Source organism: Pieris brassicae, chromosome 4 (assembly GCF_905147105.1).
Source record: "Pieris brassicae chromosome 4, ilPieBrab1.1, whole genome shotgun sequence".
Lineage (NCBI taxonomy): Eukaryota > Metazoa > Arthropoda > Insecta > Lepidoptera > Pieridae > Pieris > Pieris brassicae.
The window spans coordinates 22,439,786-22,455,468 of NC_059668.1; the positions used below are offsets into that span (position 1 = coordinate 22,439,786).

General features: G+C 31.3%; 4 protein-coding genes across 4 annotated transcripts; 2 read left to right on the forward strand and 2 right to left on the reverse strand.

The window, feature by feature from the left end:
• The first annotated feature begins 4,702 nt into the window (after window positions 1-4,702).
• Window positions 4,703-10,444, forward strand: LOC123708143. Its single transcript, XM_045658681.1, has 4 exons — window positions 4,703-4,803; window positions 4,926-6,002; window positions 8,953-9,052; window positions 9,298-10,444. Exons 1-4 carry the CDS (start codon window positions 4,795-4,797, stop codon window positions 9,408-9,410), a joined length of 1,299 nt encoding a protein of 432 aa, XP_045514637.1. The 5' UTR covers window positions 4,703-4,794; the 3' UTR covers window positions 9,411-10,444.
• On the reverse strand, window positions 9,872-11,867 carry LOC123708145 (peroxisome biogenesis factor 2). Its single transcript, XM_045658683.1, has 5 exons — window positions 11,399-11,867; window positions 11,222-11,299; window positions 10,726-11,151; window positions 10,223-10,444; window positions 9,872-10,039 (listed from the first exon to the last, which is right to left on the reverse strand). The coding sequence occupies exons 1-5, from the start codon at window positions 11,429-11,431 to the stop codon at window positions 9,956-9,958; spliced, it is 843 nt and encodes a 280-aa protein (XP_045514639.1). The 5' UTR covers window positions 11,432-11,867; the 3' UTR covers window positions 9,872-9,955.
• Window positions 11,868-12,229: 362 nt separating this feature from the next.
• On the forward strand, window positions 12,230-13,907 carry LOC123709107 (chromatin modification-related protein MEAF6). The gene is made up of 4 exons (XM_045660238.1): window positions 12,230-12,642; window positions 12,866-13,069; window positions 13,194-13,230; window positions 13,310-13,907. Exons 1-4 carry the CDS (start codon window positions 12,502-12,504, stop codon window positions 13,729-13,731), a joined length of 804 nt encoding a protein of 267 aa, XP_045516194.1. The 5' UTR covers window positions 12,230-12,501; the 3' UTR covers window positions 13,732-13,907.
• LOC123709106 (osteopetrosis-associated transmembrane protein 1) lies at window positions 13,723-15,652 on the reverse strand. Its single transcript, XM_045660236.1, has 5 exons — window positions 15,284-15,652; window positions 14,671-14,966; window positions 14,288-14,514; window positions 13,992-14,163; window positions 13,723-13,880 (listed from the first exon to the last, which is right to left on the reverse strand). Exons 1-5 carry the CDS (start codon window positions 15,373-15,375, stop codon window positions 13,825-13,827), a joined length of 843 nt encoding a protein of 280 aa, XP_045516192.1. The 5' UTR covers window positions 15,376-15,652; the 3' UTR covers window positions 13,723-13,824.
• Between the last annotated feature and the right edge of the window lie 31 nt (window positions 15,653-15,683).

Sequence of the window (15,683 nt, forward strand, 5' to 3'; positions counted from 1 at the left end):
ACGTTGTGGATGAATAATTACATCTGAATCATCAGAGTCTGATAGGAACCTGTGCTACAAATGCAGTTTGCATGCAAGATACACATCTAAGCCTCCTTACAAGTAAAATATTTGGTTCGTTTTGATTTCAAGAAAGTTGGTCCAGTTGGTTGGAATCTTAAATGTCCCTTAATAAGTATTCATTTTATTTTTTTGGCGACCATTTCTTGAATATCTCGCACAGTTGGATCTTCTATTCCGTAAATCTCTATACCTTTATAATTTTCTTTTAAATATGACATACGAGGATCATAATCAGGTACATCTTTACCCATTGTGACCGAATTGTTACATAGATTATTGATGCAACCACCTACTCCGTCAGGAGCACCTTTGCCATGTCCTTACTTACTGTACTAACATTTATACTGTTCCTTCCTCATCCTTTAATTCTTTGCTTATAAAGTTTACAATTAACACGAACATAAATTTGTTTCGGTACTGCGTTGTTGCCGTCAATAATATGTGTAATTTTTTTTAAGTCTTTGTTGTCTATAACTTTAATTCTGTAAGATTGGTTTTGAATAAAGTTTATATTTCCATTTAATAAAGTTTATATCTCAATTTAAGGTAGGTTACAGATCATCAGTAACTGACTACAGAAAAGTTTGTCCACGGAAGGGTAAACCAATCAAAACAAGTGTTATAAGTGACATTTATATGTTAGCTCATAACGAACCTTGTTTTTGTAAATGAAAACCAAAAACAATCGATATAAATATATCGACGTATATTTCAATAAAACACTTACCGTATTCTCGACGTCACAGAAAAGACGCAACCATCTTTGACATTAAAGTGAGACAATTACTAATAAGCGAGATTTCTATTTTAATTTGACGGACCTCTTGCCTACACCGCATGGACTAAGCTATACTTGACAGGTTGAAATAAAGCCAGTTAAAATAAATATTCTAAGGTTGCATTCCAAATTCAGCATCAAATTTATTTGGACCACGGAAGGAGTGGCGGTACCGATAACAACTTTTTTATGTATCATAATTCGAAGGAATTTAATTTAAATATGATGTAACAGCGGAAAACAATATTTTAATTATATGAATGACAAATACAATAGGCGATGTAATTCAAATTTTAAATTATTATAATTTAATTTTCTTCATGAAGTTCGAAACCTAGGCTGGAAACGGTCCACGGAAATGTACCAAAAGGATGTTTTTATTTTAATATTTTTGAGAGTAATAATACTAATGTAAGTATCGCCATACATGTCAGTCATATGTACTTATAGTAAATAATTAGTGGTAATAATATGCATGGTTTTCATTGTTAGAGTTAATTTTGAGACAACGCACACATTTTTTAAATGTTCTGTTTATGACCCACATATTTTCTGCCATTAAAGTTTCATATATTAATTTTTTTTATTACAAATTGTTTGTATAATCAAATTTTCAATCAAATATCCATCCCCTTAGACTGCGCCTTCAATATTCCTACCGTTGAACAATGCCAGTGGGCTAAACACAACACAAACAGGAACTTAAATAAAAACTTAAAAAAAAATATTATTTATTGCTTTTATTATATTTTGTTGTGTTTTTTAACTGTTGTATGTGATGTAATTAAGTTTATTGCAAAGTTTTTTTTTCTCAGTAACTAAGGATAAATGTTACATAAAAGAAAATACTTTTTAACCGGATTGAAGCTATGTATTATTATAAATTTCATAATAACTTTACATAATTTTAAATTTAATTATTTCCGACGTTTCGCGTGCTTTACAGCGTGCGTGGTCACGGTGACTCATGTAAAATAATTATTAAATTTATAATAATACACAGCTTCAATCCGGTTCAAAAGTGTTTTCTTTCAACGTGTAAAAGCTATGTTAACAAAAGACAATACTATGTTACATAAAGTTAAATTGCAAGTGTAATGTGTGGGCTGAATGCAGTGTATGTTGTAACGTTACCTACGTATGACCACGTGCGATATCCGATATCCTTAATCATTATTGTCTGGGCGAGTCGACACCTATTCACCGCAAATAGATTATTTTAATGAAGTAAACTTAACTGTATTCGTACAATATTATATAGATATGTCTAGAAACAATAACAGACTATATTTTATATTTGATTGAACACTATTTTGGTCCAGCGTAACACAACAATTTTTTTTTTACCGGTAATCTTACCCAAAATATACGTACGTTTAACAAAATTAACATACATTATTAACAATATGTGAATGATATTATTCCTCTAATGTCGTAAATTATAATACAAAAGTCAGATCTAAGCTTAACATGTCCGTGGGAGTCGTGAGGTCATATTGTGGGAATGTCATGATATTGATTTAATCTTTAACTACCTAAATAATTATTTAGTATCGAATACTCATTATTTATGTTGAACTAATTTTATTCTTTCCCTTATATTTACACTTCGGGTATACACAACCGATTTGATTCATGATTCCCAGGGAAATATATTATCAATGTCGACACGTTGTTTTTCCTGAGATATAAAAAAATAAGTGGTGCTACAACCTTTTTAGGTCTGGGCTGGTCTCAGATGTCTGTATGAAACAGATACAGAAAGACTTTAACAATTATTGTTAATCTAATAGACAAGTAGGTGATAAGCATCCTGTGCCTGACCCACAACGTCGTCGTTTTCGGTCTAACCCAAGACGGTTTCCTCACGATGTTTTCCTTTATCGTACGAGCGAATGTTAAATGCGCAGTCCGTTGGTTCTAACCAGGGATCGAACCTACTACCCTCAAGGATGAGAGTCGCACGTACCACTAGCTCCCATATATACTCATCATATTTAATGTACACCTACTGGTCGTTCAGTGTTATTTTCACTGGTAGGACTATAGATTGGAATCATGTCGGAATATTGGAATGAAATAGGCATAGTAAACACATGATGGTACAAAGGCAGTTTTGTACCAGCATAAATATGAAATGCGGTAAACTCTTAATTATTAAATGTTGGTTGGAAATACATTTAAACAACTATTCGAAGAACAAGCGTGCAATGCCCTGAGGTATTGTGTTCGAGCCCCGGCTATGAAGTGTTAGTCCTAGAAATCGACGTGTATACTACTCTTTAAAATAAACTAACAATAAACCTAAAATATCGTGTTTAATAAATTAACGAGGCCGAACAGTAAGTAGATTTCGTTTTTTGAGAGAACAATCACAAATATTATTAAAGTAAAAGAACAATCCGACCTCACTCAGATTTGAGTACAATTTGCCTAAGGACCTAATTGCGAAAAGGTTGTAAGTAATTTAAATCGTGCGAAAAAGTTTACACATGAATCAGCACGCGTTTTAAATATTTAAGACGCCGCGGCGTTTGACATGACCAAAATTGACTATCAAAGTATATATGATTTTACTCAGTAGTTTTCAAACTAATAAATGTATAATTAATATAAATTACGCGGAACTTTTTTTTCAATGCTTCAAGCTAACCTTTTCGGGATTGAATCCAGGACATATAAGAATATAAACCAAAATAACACACGAGTAGAACTAAAAATACGGAAAACGATAAAATCAACGTAATAATGTTAAGATAAATTAAAAATATGCTTTATACTTTGCAACTTTTAAAAGCTTATGCAGTTTCACCGTACAAACTAATTGATATTAATATCAAGCAAGATACTTGAGTAATGATTCTGAATGTATAGAAAACGTAATAAAAATATCTTTCCACAAATTATCCTATCAGAAAAACTCACCGTATTAATGCAAGCTTACTTCCAGTTAGCAATCTAATAAGCACATTTTGTATTACCACAGTAGTATTCTACATAAGTATTATAGCGTCTAATAAGATTTACATATTATTTCTTTTGAATTGGATTTTTTAAGGATTTTGAATTACATAGAACTGATGCCGAAATAATTATTTATATTTATTGATTAACACGTCAGACGTTTTACAACATGCATATAGAAGAATTAGTATTATATTCTTTTGAACGGATATTACAACAAAGAATTAAGATATATATTTTCTGAAAAGTAATTAATATCATGAGCAAAAAATGTCATCCCCTCGAACGATTTATTTTGAGTTGAATAAAGCTTTAAAACAAAAAATACAAAAGTACCATTTTAAGATGCAGTTTCATTTAAAAAATAAAGCATTTTAACTGACGCACATTCTCTTTATTGCTGTTTCATACTGATGTCCCCAAAATATTTAATATAATAGTTTAAATTGTGAAGCAACAGCAATTCGCTTTTATTTTCACAAGTTACATAAGATTATTTTAATATGACATCCTCTTAAGCTGTATATTACGAAATTACGCATATTTTAAAATAATACCATGGTATTTTTAATATTGAACACAAAATATTTATAAATATTATTCTATCGTGTCTAAATCTCAATAACATCGTTCTCTGGAGTAATCGTCGATAATTTAGATATTAACTAACGTAAATTATTTTACTATTATGTTAATAAGCTAAATATAGCTGGCAATTAATTTATTACACCGGTCCAATATCATTGAACAGTTAAACTGTTACCCGTACACCTTAGATGAAGTACTAACCGCGCCCACTTAACTAACAGCGAATGTGAAAAAGTATGACCCGTTCTTACACATATGTGATTGCTATATAAGAGTTTGCGGGCACAATTTGCTCTCATTTCAATTTACGCTTTGCCAAATACGATTCCAGTTTTTGATTACCAATCAGCTGTACTACCCGAGCACTTCAAATAATTCTAAAACGTAGTCCCATATTAAAAATGATTTCAGTAAGTATAAATGTACACAAACACTTCACAATCCAGTATTGAAAGATAATGAAACCCAAATTTACAAATCTTGCTACATATTCAATAAATACATTAACACTTGTGTAAATTTTCTATTACAGGTTATCCTTATTGGATTTTCGTGCCTTTCAAATGTCTACGCCTATCACGATCCGGACCTTAACTACCATTTGAGCCAAGTGCAAACTCTACAAGGTTGTGGTGATGCTGGCTACTCGTATCCCGCTCCAGCCGTGCAGCTTACTACTAATGTTCAGCCAACCGAAGCCCCGAGACTTATACAACCGGCTCTGCAGGCTCCGATAAACAAATACACCATTAACAAAGGATATACACAGTTCTTTGAGCCGGCAGTACAGCAATTGTCATACCAATCACAGCCGACCTATAGAGGAGCCCAAAGTTTCGAATCCTATAGCCTAGCGCAGGGAGAGCAGCATGGATATGCGACGTCTCAAGGCTTGTCAGCGGCATCGCAAACTAGAACCGTGACTCCTTTAGCGACATACGCACAAGCACCAATCATAGCTAAAATAACTGCCGCACCTTTACACGCCAAGTTTTCAGTGGCACCAGCAAAAACATACTTGCCCCAAAACATTTTCACTCAGCAAGCTGTCTCGACTGGCTCCCTGGCGAAGGCATCACTTAACTCTTATAATATAGAAACATCTGGACCCGTCGTATCCCAAGTAATTGCTCCTGCCAGTGTGCGCTATGCGACTGCTCCGACTTTACGAGTCCAGAGCAACCCAACAGTTTATACGTCAGCGTCTAATCAATACAACCAGGAATCATTTGCGACAACCTATAACCAATATAGTCAAGCAAGTAATGCCGCAAGAGTGAGTTCAGTGTATAACGCACCAGCTCAATATTCAGTAAGTCAAGTATCACCAGTAAACCAGTATGTGGCGCCTGCTGTGCAGTATACGGCACCACCAGTAGTTCAGTACACGCGGCCAGTTGTTACACAATATTCAGCGCCAGTCATATCCCAACATGTTACACCAGTGAAACAGTATTCTTCGCCAGTAGTGGTCCAAAGTGCTCAGAACTACTATTCAAGGCCAGTGCTAACTCAACGTATTGCTCCTGTGGCAGCCGTATCTCCTGTACGAGTATTATCCACCGCCCAACATGCAAAGAACGTACACACGGAATTTCTGGAAAACTATGTAAGTAGCACTATTTGCTCCTTGTTTGATATGTATATATCGGTTCGATAGATAAAGTCTGATCTCCATCAGTTAGTCATACATATAATTCATTAATTTCATTTACTGCCCTTTGCTCCGTGACGCTAGCATACAAGTAGCTAGCCAGCTTCTCCTAGTTAATTGAATTTAATAAAGCAAAAGATTCAAATAAAGTTCAACTTGTGGCAGTGTGAGTGTCCATGGGCGGTGGAATCACTTAACATCTCGTAAACCTCCTGCCCGTTCATCTCTTGTTACATAAAAAATGTTATTGTCCTTATGTATAATTTTTTAAATCTTCTGAAATCAATAGCCAGAAAAAATCACCATTTAAATATAAGTTAACACGGAAAGTAAAACTAAAATCGTAATAGCAGTACAATGTTGAACTTTTTTAGAAATATTATGTATTTCGTAATTGCAATAACGTGTAGGTACTAACACATATTGTGACGTAATTAAATTTGTTCGGTCACCAGTAAAAGCCCTGAACGGGTTTTGTGACATCGATTTCATGATTGATGAATGAACGACCCCAATAAAACTAGATCTTTTTACCCTGTAGCGCATGCCAACCAATTTTAGTGTAATTAAGTCATGTCTAAATCGACTCGTAAATATATTTATAAAATAGTTTATGATTATATATTTGTTGACCATTGTACCCTGTATGTGGTTTCCTATATACTTTCTTTTGCAAACTAACAAACTGTGGAGTCGACTCCCGGTGAAGATCTCCCTGAGAGATACGACTTCAAACTATTCAAAGTTAGAAACTACTTCTCCCTCAAATGCCTCAAAATCTTCTTTCAGTTCTTGTATGATTACACTAATTATTTAACCGTTTTTTTATATTATAAATCTGACAACGTGTATATATATATGTTATCTCCGATTTTATACATAACCACTAAAACCTTTTGCTGAAATTTTCAATAAACCTCAACTCTAAAACATGTACCTACAATTATTCTTGACATATTGATGAATTATACGTGTGTTAACATTATTCTCAAGTTGAGAAGTGTTTGTTTTGTTTCACCAAGTGCTTTATCAATATCTGTGAAATGGTTTCTTATCGAGATCTTAATTTTCGAAATGGTCAAAACAGTTTACATGCACTTGCGAAACTATTGTTAACAATTCCTTATTGAGTGGAAACTTGTGTCTCAACAAGATTGCACTTTAATAAAGCTAAACTAAACAAATTAAATTTTGCAATGCAATTTGATCCACATTACAACTCAGCGATTACTACCCACTGAGTACTGTTTTTTCATTTATCCTTGTGAACAAATTTTGTTATTAAAATTCGTTTTTTTTTGTTATATTATTATACCGCCTTTAATGTTTAGAATGGAACAAATGGACAAAGCGTAACGAAATTAAAACATCAAAGTGTATTTTGATGTTGATTTATATTAACTTGGATGAAAGACTGCTTTAGAAAAATGATTAAGAGTACTCAATAATAACACTTCCGGGCTATAAGTTCGAGTTAGACAAGTTTAGACTATTCGTTCACAAGGATAAATTATGTACAGGAAGGTGAATAATTCAGTGGTCAAATAAATTACGATACCACTTTCACTGAAAGTAGGTCAATTCAAAGAGAACATAAATCATAGTTATGGTCCTAGTTTGAAAACAGGAAGTTAATGGATACGTGACCTACCACTCCTATCCTTCATACCAAAAGCTTTGGCAGTTCTATCTTGCCTAAGTATTATAGTCTTAGAAGCTTCAATAGCCAACTATATATGCTATATATTCATGTATTTATTTGCATTCCATAACGTTACAAAAGATGTTTATGAGGCTTAAAGCTAGGTACAATATTACGGACCCTGTTAGGGCACAGCAAAAGAAGGCATTACAAAACCTATATAACATAATTAATAGCAACAAAATAGCACATAAAACTTCATACTCCAGGCTAGTACCAATTAAATAGAATAACATTTTTTTATTTTTTATTTATTTAATTTTGAATATTTAGGGATTAATAATCATGAAATTAAGCTATATTTTTATCTTCTAGGTACTCATTAACGCTATAATAACATTTACGTATAAGTTTTTTTAGTTTGTTTGTAAATATATGTACCTTTTTTTCGTTTCGTAGTGTCTCAGGTAGTTTATTATAAATTTTGATTGACATGACTAGTGGGCTTGATGCATGTATTTGTAATCGGGAAGATGGTAGGTTTAGGCGTTTTTTGTGTCGAAGTGTATATCTTGTCTGTATGTCTTCGCGTGTGGTGTAAAATTCTTTGTGTGTATGGGCAAATTTATAGATTTATAAAATAATAATTATCAGTATCGAGTCATGTACTTAGATTTCATTTATTTCTTAGATCATTGTTTATAGACAATTTCTTGCAGCTTCAGTAATTGTAGATTACGCAGCTGTAAAGACAAATCGAAGAATTTCAATGCACGACTAGGCCACCAATATAACTCTATTAATACATTACCATTGTTAATTTTTAGTACTGAGTCTAAAATGAGAATCTAAAAATAATACATTATAACAAAGTACAGTTATTATAACGCATTTTCATATTACCCGATTTCAGTCCCTCTTATAAGGGTACTCCGCTATATAACGCGGGGATTTCAGACGTAATATTTCTGTACTCTGACATTTATAATGTACACTTATATTTCGTTAATAACATTAACTTAATATTACATTAGAATCATTTCGACATAACACGTTATATGGGTTCATACAAGCGCGGTATGAGGGGTATACTATAACGCGGACCAATCTACCGTGTAATAGGAGCGATTACTGTACACTGTTTATAATCAAGTTTAATAAAACCCCTGGTTAAGTTAAACATTAAGACATTACACCTTTTGTATCTCATCGATCAGCCTATTTCATATAATTGATATACTTTTAAGAATTTAATGTTTTCAGGACGCCCATCCTCGTTACGCTTTCGAGTATGGAGTGAACGATCCTCACACTGGTGATATCAAGCAACAGAAAGAGGAAAGAGACGGAGATGTTGTTAAAGGTATATGGAACCAACCATTTGTAATATGTATCAAAATATTTAAAATAATCATAAGCTTTGAAAGAAAATTAAATATTTATCCAGTTTCAAGGAACCTCATATAAACATTAAGCGATAGTTGCGAAACTTTTCTCTCTATAGACACTTAAACCACTTGTCATTGACATTGACATTGTACATTGTACAAAAAATGTAATTTACGCGCTTTAGTCGACATTTCTAACCAATATTTTTTACCTTCTCAGGTCAATACTCACTGGTGGAACCGGACGGTTCCGTTCGAACTGTCAACTATGTAGCTGATTGGGAAACCGGGTTTCATGCTAATGTCCACAACAGTAAAGACGACAAGCATTAATTATTACTAAGATAAGGATTAGATCGAGCAAGGTCAAAGGACCAAGGTTCAATCACAATGTTGAATGATTCAATTTGGTAGGCTGTTTTACATAAAATTGTTAATTAGGGGATCAGAGTTGTCATATCGAAGATGATGTTATGAGTTAAAGGTAACTTAGTTGTCAATTCATTAAAAATTATGAATGAATGAAGCTTTAAAACATTAGTTCCTTTAAAAAAATATATTTTATTCGATTCAATAGAATATTGTCTCACACCTCATATTGATCAAGAAATAATTGTGAAATTTTTATTTATCCACTTAAAAAAATCTATCCCATTAGAAAAAGATTATGTGTAAAATGTTTGTTTGTGAAACTTTTTTATTCCTATAATTTAAAAGCTATCATTACTGTGATAGTATTAATGTTTTATTATCTCTTAGTGCAACGTACATTGTTTAAAATAAAATACTATTTAATAAATACTATATTTGTCTTTGTAAAACACAGTCAAAATTTTAGCACCCAAGTTATAGTTAATTTAAAAAAAAAACATAAATCATTAAACAACAACAAACTTAGTAACAGATGTACCATTATAATAACACTTTGGACAAGTAAAGTCTGTATCAGCCATCTTGTTAGCCTGAAAAACAAACAAATTTAATAAATATTTATCTAGCACCAAGAATGTATTAAAATTACTGAGAAAATTAAAATGAAACTACAGCTTTGGTTGGTCAAAAAAGACAGTTGTATGAAAATGCAATTTTTTTAAATATAGTAAATATTTTAAAGTCTGTAGTGAGAATAGTAGAAAATTTTTAACCTGCAAACAATAATAACAGAATATATGAGAGCAACCCATGACATGTGGTAGTATTGGTTTTTCCGAACAAACTGCACAAACTGTGTTTACATTCATGATTGCTTGAGAAGTTTTATTTGACGGTCTTGTATAATTTCTCCACCATACATATTTTAATATTTTTGAGAGCTTCTGCCGTAATCCAAACATATTTACTAGAGATAATGATGTTCCAATTAATTCCTGAAATGTAGAAATTTCACCTTTATATAAAATGTTCTTCAAGTACAACTGCTTAGATATTACTTTTTCTGGGATAATGATCATAATGTTCCCAAATTGAATTCACATAATTAATATGATGTTATTTTTATTTAACATAAATATTTATATATAAAACATGGTCTGTTTATACGTAAATGAAGTGGCTAGACATGTTTAAGTCCATCTTGAGAATGAAGATGAAGATACAACAATTTCTTTGAAAGCAAATTATTATTTCTAGTAGTGTAACAGGAACTTACAATAAAATTATGCCATAGAAGCTCTCTGGTCCATGATAAATCAGTCAAGTCTTCTCTAACAACTGTATCCGCACATAATTCTAGTCCAAGAATGAAATCTATAAACGCTGGGTGTTTCCCACTTTGAATAAAACGTAAGAAATTAAAAATATCACCAAATAGTTGAAATGTTTCCAAGCTATTTAATACATTTTGTACTTTTGTGTTAGACGTGAATGTGTATAATGATCTGTCTTTTAAGTATTTTAAACCAATTGTATAGCCATAGTACCAATATAATTTGCTTTTGGAAAAATTTTCAGTTTTGTATTTTATTGATAGCATCTCTTGGCCAAAACTACACTTCTTATCCCATAAAGAATACTTAAAAATACAACTTCGTAATATCAATTCTAGTTCAGGTAAAAGGGGTTGAAGAAATCCTGGCTGAAAATAACAAAGTAACAGCGTAAAATATACCATAATATAAGGCATTCTAATAAGTTTTTAAACATACCTCTAAATATTTGGTCGCCTGAAATAGCAGGTTTTTAAAAAGTTCTTCCAATTCTTCATCAAGTTGTAGTGAATCAAGCTAAAAGTTAAATAAATAAAAAAACATTTAAGTTTCAGTTTTTATCAACTCGATAACAGGCTATCGAATGTAATATTTAAAATTCAGTTTTAATATTACCTGGGTTACCCGTGGAATGTATGTTAAAGACATTTTTCTAATTGTACCTTATTGCTTCAAAAAGTAAAGAGACTAGAAAAATATTGGAAAATAAAATAGCTATTTTTTTTCTTTGGACATTAAAACTTCTTCAATACTTGTTTTCTGTTGAAATTTGGTGCTACTAGCAGGGATGTGAAAAATAATCGATTTTCACGTTAATGAATAATATTTTTCCTAATAATCGATTAATAATAATCTTTTCCCTAAATATTAAAAATATATTGTCAATAAATTGATTATATTGTTTACTATTTCTTTTATTTAAAGTATAAATAATAAAATATGCAATGTTCGATTAAAACAATGTAGCCAAACTACACATTTTATTCGTTTTTATTTTTGCACAAATGTGTCACATATAACAAACATATCGATAATCTTTAATCTTTAATAGTGTCATAAGTCTGAACTCTGAAACTTGAAAGTCGTGCTTGTTTGAAGCAGGAACTCAGCAATTTCCAGTCAAAATCAATTACAAATGACAATTAACATAACAGTTATTCATATTTCACCAGTCATCTGAACAATTTTGTATGAGAGTGTGGGCTGATATAGGTGATTTAAATAATATCATTCTGTCCTGTCCTCGGCATAACCACTCCATGTTATTCGATCTCCTCATCCTTCTTCCATTATCCCGTTACCTACATCTGTTCCTGATCTGCTTTCATCTTTAAATCATAATGTATATAAAAAGTTATGTTTATTTCTTACTGTAAATAAATAAATAAATATAAAATTATAAGTATATATGTACAAAAAGTATATATTCATTACTGTTCCTTTCCATAATGTAGTATTTTGTATTAGAGATAGTTTTATAAGCTGCTGATCCTATCCTTTATCCGATGTAATATTATTTTTCTATACTATTCCGTTTCCTTACGTTTGTCTGTGGCAGTACGGTTTGCGTGAACTGTGAAGCTATTTAAAAAAAAATTGTATGACGTGATTTCTCCATAGCAGTGCGATTATTTGGATCAGTGCTCTATTTATTTATCTGATTTATTACTAAAAGGGCTTATGAAAAATTGCTGAATACAACAAAAAAAAACATCAAGATGGTTGTTTCTCCGCAAAGCCCTGCTAGCGAAACGCAAAGTGTAAAATCTAAAAACAACATGGCTTCCAAGCCTACACAATCTGTTGCGGACACTCGAGCAGAATTAGCAGAATTAGTGAAAAGGAAAGCCGAAGTAGCTGTAAGTACGATAATATTTCAAAGTACCACGCTGCGAGAAGAGTTATATATCTTGAAATCTAGGGGACCTTTCTTGAACTCAGTTTTTAATTCTCTATCACTTTTTAAAAACAAATTATAGTAGTATCCTAAGTGGGATTACAAAAGGTATTTAACATCTGAAGAATGTCTCTGTACAGGTTTTTAGTGGGATTTCATAATAATATATAATGCTTATTTTTTAGGAAACACTTGCTAATTTAGAACGGCAAATATATGCTTTTGAAGGATCCTACTTGGAAGACACTCAGTTATATGGGAATATTATACGAGGTTGGGACAGATACTTGACAACGAATAAAAGTACCAACTCTAAAGCTGACAAAAGAAATAGAAAATTTAAAGAAGCTGAAAGATTGTTTTCAAAATCGTCAATTACTTCTATGGCCGTAAGTAATTTAAGTTTATACCTATGTTGTTTTGGGGATCTCATATACAACTTCCTGAGTGTAATATGCGGTTCTATAGCTAATATCCTGGTATAAGGATGTCATTATTATTTTTTATTTACAGGCTGTTAGCGGTTTAGTTGATGCTGCTGAAACTAAGAGTGAGTAAAGTATACTATATCAGAAGAAATATATGGGTGCTATTGTTACTATATTTCATATTTACTATATTTATTTTAGATGAAAGGAATAGTGAAACTGAATCACAAACTAATGAAGACTCTTCAGACACTCAAATAAGTACAGGCTTGAGTGCATTAAATCATACAACAATTCATGGTTCCACTGAAAGCTTAGCCTCTAAACCCTCAGGCAAGCAACAAATAAATGGAAGCATTGAAAAAGTAGCATCTATGATGAAACAAAGTACACCTAAAATTGTTACAAGTGGTTTATTACAAAAATCATTTACATGTGATTCAAAGCTAATGTCTGGAGTTGGTCTTGATAGTAGGCCAGGTACTCCTAAAGAAAAGGATATTGCTCTTGGCCTATTGAGTAAAGGTGACTTTACACCTAACACTCTTAAACATAAACTATCTAATAGTAGTAGTAATAGTAATGTTAAGAAGAATAACAATAAAAAGGCTAGATATAGATAAAATAATATATTTATGAAGGAATAATATTAAGTTTCTGTCAGTTATTGCTGTTGCACAGAAGCACATTGTCTTTGGTATCTTATAAAGTGTACTTTAATGGATTCTACTACTATCAATTGATCTCAATATTGTCTGCTTAAATCTTGATTCTGGAAATAATAGTTATAATAACTGTATTTTCTATTTTATTCTTAATAAAACTTAGTGATAAATTGTATTTTTAAAATAGTCCATGTTAGATAAAACAACATAATACTTACGTTTTAAGATATTTGGTAAATCTCTAATTGGTCCACAAAATCTAACAGTAATATAAAACAGTATTGGAAGGAAACTAATTAACCCTGTACAAAGCAGAAATACAACTTCTGGTGTTTTTCTTAAAACACAGCACTCAAGGGTTTTACTCCATATTGATCTTGTTGCATTCATCTAAAAAAAATATTAAGTAAAAGTATACTATCGGAGCAGTAATATTTAATTGGAATTTTTAAAATAAGGAATTAACACAGTATATAAGGACTTGTCATAGTTAGTCTAATGCCTTAAATCTTACCGAATCCACAATATCCATACAAACACAATCAACACCAATTTTGTCTTTACTCAATGTTTTGTAAAACTCATCCAGTTGTAAGTAATTCTGCATACATTTCTCACATACTATAGTTTTTTCACTGGCCATGTTTAATACTATACACTCCATTGTAGCATTAAAAAGTTTGTAAAACCTTGTTGTACTGTTTTTAACAGTAGCAGTTTCATTTGACCAAACAAAGCAATCTGTAATTGTTTAAAAAAGATATTTTATTATTACTAGTCTCTTTCTAATTCTAGTACATTGCTTTAATGTAATAACAAATAAAAGTGTAGTTTGATTTGAAGCTTATCATTATTATAACAAATTTAATACCATGCATGACTAAAAGTAGAACTTACCATTACAATTTCCTTTATCCCATATGCCCAATATACTGTCATGATAGTGTTGGATTACATTTAATCTATCTTGTGACATTAACAAAGAACTACATGATGTTCCATTAACAGCAGTATCCTTCAATTCTTTGTACTTATCATGAAACCTGACATAGTGTTGTTCACAATTTTCACATAATCTTATAGGCCTTGCATTAATTAAGGAGCAAAATGTGAAATTAGATGCAGACTCGGCAAAGGCATTCAAAATTTCAAAACAGACTTTTGAATATGGAACACTATTGTCTAAACTATTCCTAAAATGAATATGAAATTAGTTTCCTATACAATCTACCTCTGGCCATTCTCTAGTCAGATAAATAATAACATTATTCTGATATCTTTAAAATGGCATAAACTATTACATCAACTTACAAGTCATAATTCGCCTTTCAACTGAATCTGAAGGTTAGCTAGATAATTATAAACAGCAATCAGGCAAAGTAATTTTGTTAAATTATTAGTAATATAAAAATGACAAAATATGATTAGAAGATAATATTATCAGTATTGGGGTAATTCATTGTAACAGAATTGTCTATTAGCTTTCATGCTGTTAAGATTTATTACTTACAATCTTGGTTGTACTGTTAACAGATCATGGCTCAAATCAGCGTATATTATTTTTAAAAAGAAGCAAATTACCAATACGACGTATTTTAACATTTTCACTACATCAATTATAACCTTAGACCTTTTTAGAAAGTTTTTTAGTAATAAATTACGCGACTATTATTTGCTTTTACATATTACAATATAATATAAGTTATTTTTGACTTTTATATATTTTTTTAACAACAACAAATAGAACTATGTTTAAGAAAAACATTCGCATTTCCTTTCCTAATCTGTTGTTTTCGATATTTGTGAGATACTTTTTAGGTTCTTAAACCACACCCTTAAACCACAAATGACAACAACCGACAACCACTAGTCTGTAGCAGTAATCCGTGTTAATACTGTTTTAATTATGT

What these genes read in the sequence shown, in the direction of transcription:
- LOC123708145 (XM_045658683.1), bottom strand. Translation starts at nt 11,431, where the DNA reads ATGTCTTTAACATACATTCCACGGGTAACCCAG. An exon ending in AGGCGACCAAATATTTAGAG is followed by an intron (nt 11,152 to 11,221) that starts GTATGTTTAAAA and finishes TGTTATTTTCAG; the next exon opens with CCAGGATTTCTTCAACCCCT. An exon ending in TTCTATGGCATAATTTTATT is followed by an intron (nt 10,445 to 10,725) that starts GTAAGTTCCTGT and finishes TCTACATTTCAG; the next exon opens with GAATTAATTGGAACATCATT.
- LOC123709107 (XM_045660238.1), top strand. Translation starts at nt 12,502, where the DNA reads ATGGTTGTTTCTCCGCAAAGCCCTGCTAGCGAAACGCAAAGTGTAAAA. An exon ending in AAAGGAAAGCCGAAGTAGCT is followed by an intron (nt 12,643 to 12,865) that starts GTAAGTACGATA and finishes CTTATTTTTTAG; the next exon opens with GAAACACTTGCTAATTTAGA. An exon ending in CGTCAATTACTTCTATGGCC is followed by an intron (nt 13,070 to 13,193) that starts GTAAGTAATTTA and finishes TTTTATTTACAG; the next exon opens with GCTGTTAGCGGTTTAGTTGA.
- LOC123709106 (XM_045660236.1), bottom strand. Translation starts at nt 15,375, where the DNA reads ATGTTAAAATACGTCGTATTGGTAATTTGCTTCTTTTTAAAAATAATA. An exon ending in TTAACAGTACAACCAAGATT is followed by an intron (nt 14,967 to 15,283) that starts GTAAGTAATAAA and finishes TATTCATTTTAG; the next exon opens with GAATAGTTTAGACAATAGTG. An exon ending in GTATGGATATTGTGGATTCG is followed by an intron (nt 14,164 to 14,287) that starts GTAAGATTTAAG and finishes TATTTTTTTTAG; the next exon opens with ATGAATGCAACAAGATCAAT.
- LOC123708143 (XM_045658681.1), top strand. An exon ending in CGGAATTTCTGGAAAACTAT is followed by an intron (nt 6,003 to 8,952) that starts GTAAGTAGCACT and finishes TAATGTTTTCAG; the next exon opens with GACGCCCATCCTCGTTACGC. An exon ending in AGACGGAGATGTTGTTAAAG is followed by an intron (nt 9,053 to 9,297) that starts GTATATGGAACC and finishes TTACCTTCTCAG; the next exon opens with GTCAATACTCACTGGTGGAA.